Consider the following 13247-nt stretch of genomic DNA (forward strand, 5'->3'; position numbering starts at 1 on the left):
AAGTTAAGGTGATCATAGTGCCTCAAACGTAGCTGTCACTGGACGCCATTGAGGAACTTGCAGGCCATATACAAGAGGCTATCGCTGCTACATGAATTAACGTTGTGACACAGCCAAGCAGTAATACAGTGACAAAAGTAGATCACATGATATGTTAGTGGCGAAGAAAGATGCCCTATGCGAGCAGCTTGGTAAACTACTATCTCGACATGGCACCAGCGCAGAAAAAAGACATTATCGTAGTAGATCCAGGAGATGATTCTCAAATAATCTTTCGTCCCCTAATACAGGTCAGTCAGTATGCTAGCATCATCGGAGGTTGGCGAACAGGTGCACAAGTGCATCAGTGCATGCTCACGTCCAACCACTAGCTGCGTACAGACACAGCTGGGCGAGATTACGGAGCTTGCTTGTTAGTGACAGAAGATCATACCTAAGCATCTAACAGGTTCAGATTCTGATTTGAGCATATTGCCACTGATGTCAGTGCATCATTGTGGGCCACCGACCATATTCTGCTTGTCGGCTGCCAATAATTCGTCAGTATCAACATACAGTACTCCGTGTATGGAACTGGAATTGGAACTATGCCTTTCTTTGATCTGAGACGTTACCACCGCCGACATGTTGGAGCCAATCATCGGCATGGATTTCCTACCATTGTATCAACCAATGCTGGACATGACGAATTCTCGACTGGTGGACAACAAGAATGGCCTCAGTCAGGGTTCACCTCAGCACAACGTCAAATCATTGGAAACCGATGATTGTAAATACTCTTTCATATTATGCCAATTTTTTGCTTTGACAAGGCCCCCTGGAGCTCCAAAACAGGTGCAGCATAATTCCAAACATTTTATTAAAACCATAGCAACCTCTCAGTGTCATGTAGGCCTAGATGTTTGGCGCTGGATCACCTGGCAGTAGTTCAAGCCGAGTTTCCCAATATGTTGAAAAGGAAGACATTATCCCACCCTCAAGTGGCCCATGGTCATCTCCACTGCGCGTGGTCCCTAAGACGGGTGGAGTGTGGTGTCAATGTGGTGAACCATTCCAGATTGTACCCAGTCCCAGTGTTGCAAGATTACAATCATGTCTTGCATGATACCATGAACTGTAGTGTGCTAGATTGTGCCAAGGCTTCCATCCCAATAAAAGTGGCAAAGTATGAAATACCGGAAGCAGCAATCATTATACCATTTGGATTGTCTGAGAGCATGTTTATGACCTTCAGTCTATACAACATGGCTCAAATTTGTCAAAGATTTATTCACTCTCTCCTGAAAGGGCTAATCTCCTGCTTTGCCCACCTTGATGACATTTTGAGCTTTTCAGCCCCCAAAGAAGAGCACCAGCAACACCTTACAGATGTGTTCAGATTGTTGGAGCAATACTGTGTTGTTCTGTACACAGCTAAATATATATTTGGTTGATATGAGCTCGATCTCCTTTGTTATCGTGTATCCTACAAGGCAAGATTGGAAATATTCTGCAAATTCAGAAGCCAAGCACCAAAAAGAGTTACGTCAGTTCCTTAGGTGGCTAAATTTTCATCACCGGCACCTGCCATAAGCACTAGAGCTACAAGAACAATTCATTTCAATGCTGTTTGGTCCTAAGATTAAATGGAACTCTCTGGCACAGTGGATGGAGGTAATGTACTTCACTTTCGATGGCGCTAAACAAAATATGGCAGATAATGCATTTATGGAGCGTCCTAAACGAGATGCAACCTTAGCGATGGTAGCTGATGTAAGCCTGATGGCTGTAGGTGCAATACTACAACAATGAGCAGAGGAACTGCTAGCCTTTTATCCCTATATACTGTCGCCATCTCAAAGCAAGTGGTGTACCTTCAACCAAGAACTTCTCGCTATTTATGAAGCCATGAAATGCTTCTGACCACAGATAGAAACAAGAGACTTCACTATCTACACAGACCATAAAACATTAATGTATGCATTCAGGCACATCTCTTGTATGGACAGCATGGTAGCCACTATTCTTGATGAGTTAAACATGTTTCAAGCCACATTGACCTCAACGCACACCCTCAGGTACAACAGGCTGATCAAGAGCGTCATATGTTCCTGAATGACATCAGTTATGCATTGAAGATGCAACTCGTGAATGCGCTAATGCAGGTGCTAAACGTTATGCCTTGCAAGGAAGACCTGGCCGTTCCTGTCTGCTAAGTTTTGCAAGCAAGCGTTCAACAATTTACGCAGTTTGTCTCATCCCGGAGCTCATCTGGTGTTCTACCTGATGTCAAAGCACTTTGTCTGACCAGGAATGGAGAAGAACTGTTGTGTTTGGATGTGTACACATGTACCATGCCAACACAGAAAAGTGTAATGCTACGTACATGCACCACTGTGCAAATTTCTAGGCATCACCTTGCACATGTTCACCTGGATGTCATTGGTTCATTACCTTCATTAGATGGCCAGAAACACCTTTAGATCACCATAGATCGTTTTGCCCTATGACAAGAGGCAGTAACATAGAATAACAGCTCCACAGAACTCTGCCTTTGTCACCACATGGTTGTCAGGATTTTGTTGCCCACTGGACATAATAATAGATCGTGGCAGGCAATTTGATTTCGAGTTATTCGCCAAGCTTGCAATTTTCTGTGGGTACTTCCATTGCAAATCAAAAAGTTATCACCCAGCAAGCAACGTTCTGATAGAGTGCTGACACATGCAATTTTCTGCAGATATGTCCATCGCAAAACAACGAGTTACCACACACCAAGAGACATTCTAATAGAGAGACGACGTCTTCTCATGTGCCATGATATGACTTGGCAACTGCTCTACCAATCTTGATACTTGGGTTGCAAAACGCTTACAAGCCGGACATAGATGCTTCACTGGCAGAAATGGTTTTCAGTGAATCAATTCGTCTTCCAGGCGAATTCGTCCACCCTCATTCTCTTTAGTCTGCCACACAAGATCAGCCAAATTTTCTCCGTCACTTGCATGAGCGCATCACCTGCATCCATCCACATCAAGATTCTAGATGTGGCACATCACACTGTTACATGTATTAGGATTTGACCAGCTGTTCACACTCAAAGCTATGTATAGATGGTGTGAAGCTTTCTCTGCAAGCTCCGTACATGGGTCCCACACTGAGTGTTACAAAGAGGTGCACAGACAGTAGACATTTCCGTCAAGGACAGGACCACGACTGTCTCCACTGACCACATGAAACTAGCGTATATCTTTCAGGACGTGTCACTGGCCAATGTTACATGAAGATAGTTTCCTTCCTCTGTGACAGCACTGCAGTTGCAACCACGACCTCAAACTCAAGAACACCTATAAACTGAGCAACATTCTGACTCAGTTCCACAGCCAGTATTCACGACCCACTCTGGACTGCATGTGCATTTGCCTGCACGTTTCGGAAATGACGCCCGCTTCCAACACAGGAGCTTAAGTAGTGATACATCATCGCCCTCCATCATCACCTGCTGTGTGTTGTCATCGTGCAGCCATGTGAAACTGCGACCGCCACCACAGACGATGATACAGTGAAAATGTTTCTATTCTTTGTCTTTCTTTCATCCTCTTTTTAGTTGTACATAGTTACAATTTTAGTGCTACTAATTATTCTCTGTTTGCTTCCCAATGTGTTAAGGACAATATTACACTCATGTAAGACATCTTCTCAATAATGTAATGGATTGCGTACAACTTTTTTCTCTTCCATAAAAAGGTCATTGTTAGTTAATTTTGTTATGGATCATTTTGTAAGGTAGATCGTAATAATGTGGAATGATACACTTCTGAACATGGCTATTATTCAGCAATTGCCTCTCGTTTAACTACATTCCATATAGCTTTAAGTCCATTGTTGGAAGTACTGATTTCTAACGTTATATGCACGTTCCTTCATTTTCTAAAACCATTTCTTAGTAATTTTGAGTAGTTTTTGTGGTTTGTAACTACTGTAGGACCCCTCCTTGTTCTTTCCAACAGATTCAGTTATCTTTTCCTTTCACATGATACTTTAATCCCTATAGTAATCCATGGTTTTTACATGGCTGTTTAGTGTCCTTTTTGATTAGATTATGCGGAAAGTTACTTTCAGATAACGATATGAATTTATCACAAAGTATATTAAATTTTATTTTAGCAACTGGTTCGTTATAAATTACATCCCTTGTCATCTCCTGTAAGCTATTCTTAAAAACAATTGTGCTGGAGTCATTAATTATTCTAACTGATTTCCACTGAGGAGTACCCATACTGTAATGCACTATGTTATTTATCATAACTACATTGCGTCGCGATCAGAGAGAGCAATTATTTCTGAGTAAACAGTTAATTTCTTGCTTTGACTTGCATCAAAGGAAAATTATCATTTAGAATCCTGCTGTCTTTATCTACCCTTGTTGGAAAGTTAATTGTTCCAAGTTCGTCGAGAGTGGATAATTTTTATACGCTCTCACGTCTTGAAGAAGCACGCTTAACAAAGGCGAGCAGCCGTAGTCTCAGCTGCACCCGACAAGGTATTATACAATATAAAATCGTGAAATAACGACAAAAAGTAGTCAACAGCAATTTATTTATTTATTCATTTATTCATCCGTAAACAAATTTCTTTGTATGGATGTCGTCATTATATATACATATGTACATTATTTTGTCACATAAGATGATGAAAGACAAGCTATATATAATAAATTCACAATATATATATGTATCTTACACAAAATTTATCTTTGAATTACGTAATGCAGAAGAACCTGTTTCAATCAAAGGAAATAGATCACAAGAGTCCTCTAGCACTTGTGTGGTTAAATTACAATCTAGAATGTCCACTTTATAATTGATTAACCTGATTATTTATTTATGCCAATTTTATGTTGCATGAATTTTTTAATCGAGTAAAAACCATTTTTTAATAAATGTTATTTGAGGAATGCTTTAAATTTACAGAGTTCTTTTATGTTTTTGATTTCTTTTGGCAATTTATGGTATATCTTGACACCTTGGTAAAAAATTGTGGTTTGGGTTTTACTTTTGTTCGTTCTGTCCAGGTACAAGCAATTACTGTTTCTGATTTGGTGATCATGTATGCAGCTGTTTGCTAAATAATATCCGTGGCAATTGTGCCGAAGAGATTTTTGTAAATAGAGACATTAATTATAATAGTAATTTTGACATGTTACTTATGTACAATACATTTCACTCATTTTTAATCATTTAAACCAATTAACATGAAGAGGATTCTACAAAATGACTTTGAAAAATGTCGGTAAGCCCACAGTCGCACTGTTGGCGCTCAGTTGATATAACATTTCTCTTTGTGGTTTCAGGCGCATGTGAGGGAAAGTCAGTGAATGTTATAACCACTTTGTAACTGAAGTAAATAGTGTGTAGAAAGTATCTGTTTTTAAAGTCTTTCATGTTTCTTTCAGTGTTGAATATCTTTGGATGTCTCATCTTTGACCAAGGATCACTGGACTCGGTCGAAGAGGAGAGTCTTTCATTTAAATCTCGTCTCTTCCGGCAGGGATGGTGAGTGGGAAATGTCGCGTTCTGTTTTGTTGTAAAATTTGTTATATAGGAAGTTATGTAAAAATATCCAACATTTTCGTTAAAATTTGTGTCTTTTTATGATTATGATCTTTAATTTCGTACTTTGACCTCGAACACATAAAGAGTTTAAATATTTTGGTTGTGCCACATGGTGGTGTTTTCGACACGATGAACGGTTTTAAGGTGTTATACTGTATTCTTAATCATATACTTTTTCCTTCTAGCCTTTCAAGAGGTTTGTGGAAACGGGGAGAGTGGCTTACATCTCCGATGGGCCACATAAAGGAAAACTATGTTCCATAGTGGACGTTATTGATCAAAATAAGGTATGTGCTTTCTTGGTCATTAAAAAATATGATCTACAGAGATTAGTGTCTATTTGCTTCATGTTGAAGCTGTATTTTCTTCTCTAATATCGAAGGTGATTAGAATCACGAAGAATACAGCGTCTTGATTGTGGTAATTTTCTCTTGTGATACCAATTAAAGCGTGATTGACCACATGTTAATTTCGGAAAGTGTTCCGTGATACTGTGGGAGTAAATTCGTACCTTGATATGATACCTCAAATTTATCAAATGTATTCGTGTTAGTATGTTTATTAGTATCATTCGACCACCCACGTAGAGACCTTTCTTATGACACCTCTGCTTTGGACTTTTTCTGTAAATGCCAAGAAATATTAGTTGTTAGTTTTTAATAAGCCATTGACTGTGCGAAACATACTTTGTTGACACACTGTTAATGTTTAAAGTATTTGCAAGAAAGCTTTCCTTTTGCATGTCTTGCTGCAGTGTTCATTTTACCCCTGCATTGGTAGTTATGAAGTAGAATTGTTACAGTTTAAAATAAATCTTCATTCCATGATCTAGGGTTTGTGGTATATTTGTCTGCTGGGTTTGTGCACCCCACAGAAAATGATGACTGATCTGTAGTGCATTTGGAGTATGGTACATTGGAAGTTGAATTTGGTTGATAATTGGTGCAATTGTAGAATGTCAGTATAGATTAAATGGTGTGATGAGATTGATCAGTCTAGTAACCCCACTTCTAAGTTCACTCCATATTTATGAAACTTTAAATGATTCTAATATTTTGAAAAACTTTTGTATACCAGACAGTGGTACTTTTTGAGTATGTGTATTGTACAACAAATGGGAAATTAGCTCTTGGATATTGGGTGCTGGGACTTCAGGTTATAGTTTTCCAGTGTGTGATTACTTAATGTGGAATTATATAGTTTGATGAGATGACAATATGTTCTAAGAGAAATTTTGCTATTTGAAAGCTGTAAGGAAATGCAGCTAATGGAAACCTGAGTTTTACAATTGAATGTTGTGACTTCTGTAGATGAGACTGCATTTTGAGTACCAGCTGTATAAGGAGCAAAGCATAGTTGTAAGTAGATCAATGCACATTCATGTACTTTCAGTGTTAGGCCAGTATTCATTGCAGGCCTTGAGTGTTTTAGGGCAGGTTTCACATTCATTGGCCAATTTGGTTGGGGTGTTACTTTCAGTATCTTTGTTAGGTTTTCATTGTAGGAAGATGGTGAGATAGATTAGGTGGATGCCCAGTGCCCATCACCAAGAAAATATCCTGAGCTAAATGTTTCTCCTCAGTACAAATGTGTTTCTAATTGTGCAGTACTTATTTAACAGATAGGGTGATATGGGGTAAGTGTAACCACATTTTGGCATGGTTCAACTTTGTTGCCAACTTGTTATTGAAGTTATGATTTTGACGTTTCTCATGCTTGAAGTCTGACTTATTGACTTTTAAACAATTTACATTTTGTTTTTGAAAAAAGAAAAAATTATGTGGTCAAATAATTGTTTTCTAAATTTTGTGTTGAGGTTACACTTGCCTCATGGCGAGTGTAACCCCGCATTGTTGTACCCATGCAGAGCTTTGTTAAAGAGACTTGGAGTAGGTGACCTGATTACCCAATTTTTACTGAATTTGAGGATTTTTAAATTTTTGAAATATCTTGAATTTTGCTCAAGATATGAACTTTTTTTGCACACGCTTTGTATATTATGAAATACACAGAAAATGTTAGCTAAAGTAAACAATAAGTGTTAGTCTAAACCATAAAACACTGAAACAGAATCCATCATAGATTATTTATTTTTGTTTTAGGCCAGTAATTTATTTTATTAGTTTCAATTCTACAAAAGTAATTTTTTTCTTTAGTAGGCAATTTAACAAAAATAATAAAATATCTAGTATGTAACACCAAATGTCAGGTCTCCCTTGTGACCCAAAGTTGGCTCAGGCAGCACTGAAATGACATCAGAGGATGGATCTTCTGTATCATCTCTATCAGGCCAGTAGAATGTGGTGCCATGCTTTGTCTTATTTTTGCATCTGAGGAAAATCACTTTTGGTAACTTGGCCAATGAAATGAACTTCCTTACATTTTGTTGTACCAGAACATAGTTTCCAACTGTAATTTTATGTTTGGCTTCAAAAAAGTTTGCCGCCTCTTCTTCATAGTTTATCATTTCTTTGCTGAGATCGTCCAGTGTTGTTATGGTCCCATTTTCTTCATCACTACTTATTGAAGATAGGCCTCCTTCAGTTTCACTTTCATTTGTTGATTCAACTTCGTCTTTTTCTTGTTACCCACATGAGCAACCAGGGATTTTTTTATGCAACGTTCTGAGATGTCCTTTCGGATAAAGTAACAGAACTTTGTTTGGAAGATTTGCATTTCATTACCAAGCCCTTTTTTATGCTGATAATGCTTTTTTGTTTTGCTTTCTCCTTATTGTTCTTGTTTCCTTTAAAATCTTTTTCTTCATAGATGGAATCTTGAAAAGTGATAACTTCAGCTCCTGGTGAAATCCTTTTCTTCTTTGTTTTCCCCTGGGGCTACGCTGTCGGACTATTTCCAATAATTAGCTTCCAAATGACAAATCAGAAGTTCCAGAACATAATGAGACATTGGTTAGCTCGGGAATGGTTGAGAAAGAACTCTGATACTGGGAGAACTGCAGGGCTCAGTAGATGTAGGCCTATAAAATTCTGGAGGTTGTTCAGCTGGAAGCTTCCCAAAAATCTGAGTACTTTCTGTTAGAGACATAGCTTCCACACAGTCTATGGCTGCATTATTGTTAGCTGGCAATGGATTTGTTTCTGCCAAAGATTTGATATGAGCTACATATCTTTTATGTCCCCGGATCATATTTAGTTTTATCAATTACTTCCCTACTGTAAGGGAGGGAATACTCCTGCTTTTTGAAAACCACTTTTCAACAATTCAGGTGGTGTTTCATTCCATACAGCAGTGAGGAGATTGGAAAAGTCAAGTTTGCTAATTTTTACCCCTTGATGATGTCTCTGGTGACGAGTTAACTTTTGGTCCCAAGTAGATTTCACACTCTAAAACACTGCTACATCCATTGGCTGCAGGATGAATTATCATGCTCAACATTGTTGTCAGTCAACAATGCTTCACGTACTGTACTGTAATTGAAATGGTGGCATTCTTTACAATTCTGTGTCATACTTTATAAAAGGAAATGTGGTTCAAAAATATAGTAGACTTAAAAATAAAATATATCTCAAATTCAGTAGGCCTACAAATCCAGCACATCAGGTATTCTGGTATCCATATGTACAGGAAGGCCAGTTTAGTTGATCTAGTGTGATGGCAAAAACAAGGTTACGGCTTAAATAAATGAATATGTTCCAGTAAGTTTGTTTGGGGCAAGTGTAACCCCCCCCCCCCCCCCCCCCCCCCCCCCCCCCCCCCCCCCGGTTACACTTGCCCCAGCTGATTTGTTACACTTGCCCCACATGGGAAAAAGTTGGGGTAAGTGTAACCATGCCTGGCATATCAAGAGCTTTATCAGTAGAGTAAAACTAATCTCATATTTGAAATTATCATGCAAAAGTTAGTTTGTAACCAAAAAATTGTGCAGTTATCTTTAAAACTGCAAAACTGACAGACCACCAAATCCTGAGCATGTCACGCTCTCGTACAGTGAAAATGTAGACGCCAATTCAAGTCCAAAAATTAATTACCAATCTGTCAGATTTAACAACTTATGGTTAAATATAACAAAGAAAGGAGTAAATTAACATGTGTGATAGCTCAGAGGTAAAAATATAGCTTCTTTAAGGCACCATAAGCCGTGGTTACACTAACCCCATGGTTACGCTTACCCCACTTCACCCTACCTTTATTTTGAAAAATCTATTGCGTCAGTCTTTCTTGGGATTTGATAATACCACATTCTTTCCACATCTGTGAGGTACGGTGTGTGAGCAACTAGGTTCATCCTTCCAGTGGTCACACCAATATGTCACATTGGTGGCTGCATATTGCACAATTTTGTTTTTACATTTGATATATAAAAATGATTGTAAAACACACATTTAGTGTTATTTATATAATAATTGAATCTGATTATTTACAGTATGTATTGCTGACAATTATTGCAAACTTATTTTATGTAGTGTGACTGTATATACTAAACATCATTGTTGTGGGTCTCTTTCGCCCTCTCAGGGGACAGAGAATGTCCCACTCATCTTCATTCTTGAGGGCTTGATGTTGAAGGTTGTGGATACTGGAGCTGTAGAGATGTTGGAATTCATGTTCCTTCAGTAGTTTAAAGGGCAACAGTTTCAAAAATCAACATAAAATGGGTCTTTCATATTTTTTCAGCATTATGTACATTGCCTGGGTATTCTTTCCAGATATATTTGAGGTTGAAAAAATCTATAGAAACTTACTTCCTGTTCTGGTTCCAGAATACTGTCTGGCTTTCCATTTTTTGGCTCTGTATTATGCATTGTTATAAAAAACTGGTTTATTTTGGTCACATTTGATGAGAGTTCAGTTTCTGGGATTACGGAAGTGTCAGATTCCTGTTGTCAGCTTTGACCTGTGACGTCATCAATATGGCTGAAATGGCTATTCAAAGTGTATCCAATATGGTGCCTATGATGTCACTACATCCACATGGCAACAAACACGAAAATACATATAAATATGACAGTAACTTTTCCCTCCAAAATAGTCAAACTAATGGGCCAAATGTGAGAAATTGGGTGTTTTAGGGAGTTGACAAGCTAAATATAACAGTAAAAAAACACATGATCGCAAAATAAACAAAATGAGGAACCAAAATAAAAATGTACAGGAATTGGACACTTCCCTTGACCTATGTAGATCAACAACAGCTGATGATACCAAAATACCAACGCCTACAGCAAAAACTAGGAAAATAATTGGAATTGGATACTTCCCTTCACCACAGCTGACGATACCCAAACACCAGTACTTACATATAAAACTACGGAAATTGGAATCGGTCTCCCCCCCCCCCCTCCCCCCCACACACACACGCAGCCACAGAGAGAGAGAGAGAGATCAAACACAAGAAGACAACATCTACAAACACAACCAACTCATAAACTCCGCGTTGTAACGTCGTCGTGCACCCCAACACCCTTGCGTCATGGGTCAAAACAGACAGGTGGAAATGGATGCTTCTGTTGACCCCAGTTTTTGGTGGCCAAATATTGAAAAGCTTATAGATCTCTTCTTATCAGAAAAAAAATCTATAGGAATTGCACCTTTTCTCATAATCTTAAAAGTATAACAACTTTTGGTGTAAGGTATTTATCCAGGGGCATAGGTGTGTACCAGTTCGACTCTAATTAAAAAAAGCTCTACATGCAGGATCATGAATTAGAGAAAAATGAAATGAATTTAAAGTATTTCAGATAATTAGTGGCCATAATTGCAGTATTCACGTGTTTGAAATCAGTCAAGCCTAGTATGGATCTAGTTTCCAAAGGTAATTACAAACGTGTGAAAAACTTGCTGGAAGTGGAAATTGCTGTAGTTCAGTGCTCAGTGAAAGATATGCATTTAAATTTTTTCTCGTTAAAAATAGTTTCGGTGAAATAGACACAAGGTGAAATATTGAACCATCAATGGTATTTTTGTCTTATGGTTTAAAATTTTTTACAAACTTGTTTTTGTACTGTCTGTGTCATTGTCTCAAGTCTGGTAGTGTGTGCTTTCCAGAATGGCTGTAGCGTAATTTTTAATGCATTTCTCTTAATGTAAATTTATTGAGCTTGATTGCGATTTAAAGTAATTTTTGCTACAATTATGGATCACATGGAATGATGAACATATGTGATAGGAATTGCCGGCTGATCGATAAATGAAGCCAACTCATTACTGACCATGTACTCAAACATGCTAAATTATAGTGTTAAAATTTGATGTATCTAAAGCACTAGTATATCTTTCAGGCTTTAATTGATGGACCTGTAACTGGTGTGCCTCGAGGTGAGATAAGATTGACACAGCTACACCTAACTAAGTTTAGGGTCAAGTTTCCATTTACTGCTCGCAGTAGAGTTGTGAGAAAGGCATGGCTTGATGGAAAAGTTGATGAAAAATGGAAGGAAAGTTTGTGGGCGAAGAAATTGGAAGCCAAGCAAAAGGTAAATATTAATCCCTCGTGGTTGTAACATTTTTGTGATAATGATGAACCAATTTGATAGGAATTGCCGGCTGATCGATAAATGAAGCCAACTATTTACTGAATCTTGAATCTGATGTAATACGTAAGTTTTGTCCATTAACATTCTCTAAAAAGAGGCTTCATTTCCAGAGAGTTGCAATGACAGACTTTGATCGTTTCAAGTTGCGTAAAGCAAAACAACTTAGAAACAAGGTCCGTAGCTTAGCGTATTACAAGCTCAAGAAGAAGGCAACTCGTGCAGGAACCCTGTATGGTAAGAAAAAATCAAAGGATGCCAAGAAAGAGAAGAAACCCAAGTCCAAGCCAGCGCCCAAGAAATAATGTATAAAGTTTGAGAAAAATAAAATTTATAAGTTATGTACTTGTTATACTTTTTACTTGTGAAACCTCTGTGTGTGTGTGTGTGTGTGTGTGTGGGGGGGGGGGGGGGGGAGGGGGGTGGTTTGCTTTATGCATGAAGTAAATTTGGCAGGAGAAAGTGTTATGTGGTTTGTCACCAAATTGTCTAAGCCATGAAATCTGCAGGTGACTTTATTTTTCATTTTGTATGGAGGTGCCACAAGTTTGGGGTGTATAAAGGTAAAATTTCCTGCAGTTAGCAGAGCATCAAAGTAGTTTGTTCACTTGGTCAACGAGGTCTGCAGGTACTCCTTTTTTTTGCTCCGTGTGATTATTTTACACTATTAGTGCGAATATATGCCATTAATTTGGAAGTTTGTTAGTGGAGCAAGTTCCATATTGAAGTGGATTGCATGTTTTTAGTTTTGAATGGAAAAGCAATGTGAAGACAAAATTATTAAGCAAGAAGGGAGTACCGCAAAGGAAAATGTACGTGAAGTGTTAGATGGCCTTTTTAACCAACTTGCAATGAAATGGTCACATTCAAAACAGTGACATAACTCTTATAACAATGTCTATAAAAGACGAATGCCGTGGCATATTACAAACATATGCTGTGAGTGTACAGCTGCAGCATACAGTGCCCACGAATTAAACTTAGCTGAATTACAATTGCTGATTGTAGGGCACAATTCCTGCAACTCTTTTGACGTGTTTGTTGGTGAGATAATGCAAATAAATGTAAGTTATTCAAAATTTGAAACAGCTTAAATTGAACCAGCAGAGCACGCAAGTTTGTCATACTTATTACACTTGAAATATACACGGTATTTTTC

General features: G+C 38.1%; 1 protein-coding gene across 1 annotated transcript; it reads left to right on the top strand.

The window, feature by feature from the left end:
- The first annotated feature begins 5482 nt into the window (after positions 1–5482).
- LOC124612791 (60S ribosomal protein L14) lies at positions 5483–12433 on the top strand. The gene is made up of 4 exons (XM_047141191.1): positions 5483–5534; positions 5780–5881; positions 11837–12031; positions 12202–12433. The coding sequence occupies exons 1-4, from the start codon at positions 5532–5534 to the stop codon at positions 12391–12393; spliced, it is 492 nt and encodes a 163-aa protein (XP_046997147.1). The 5' UTR covers positions 5483–5531; the 3' UTR covers positions 12394–12433.
- The last annotated feature ends 814 nt before the right edge of the window (positions 12434–13247 follow it).

The sequence above is a fragment of the Schistocerca americana genome, chromosome 4 (assembly GCF_021461395.2).
Source record: "Schistocerca americana isolate TAMUIC-IGC-003095 chromosome 4, iqSchAmer2.1, whole genome shotgun sequence".
Taxonomy (NCBI): domain Eukaryota; kingdom Metazoa; phylum Arthropoda; class Insecta; order Orthoptera; family Acrididae; genus Schistocerca; species Schistocerca americana.

Coding starts and splice junctions, on each gene's coding strand:
- LOC124612791 (XM_047141191.1), top strand. Junction 5,882..11,836: donor ACGTTATTGATCAAAATAAG/GTATGTGCTTTC, acceptor TATATCTTTCAG/GCTTTAATTGATGGACCTGT. Junction 12,032..12,201: donor AATTGGAAGCCAAGCAAAAG/GTAAATATTAAT, acceptor CTTCATTTCCAG/AGAGTTGCAATGACAGACTT.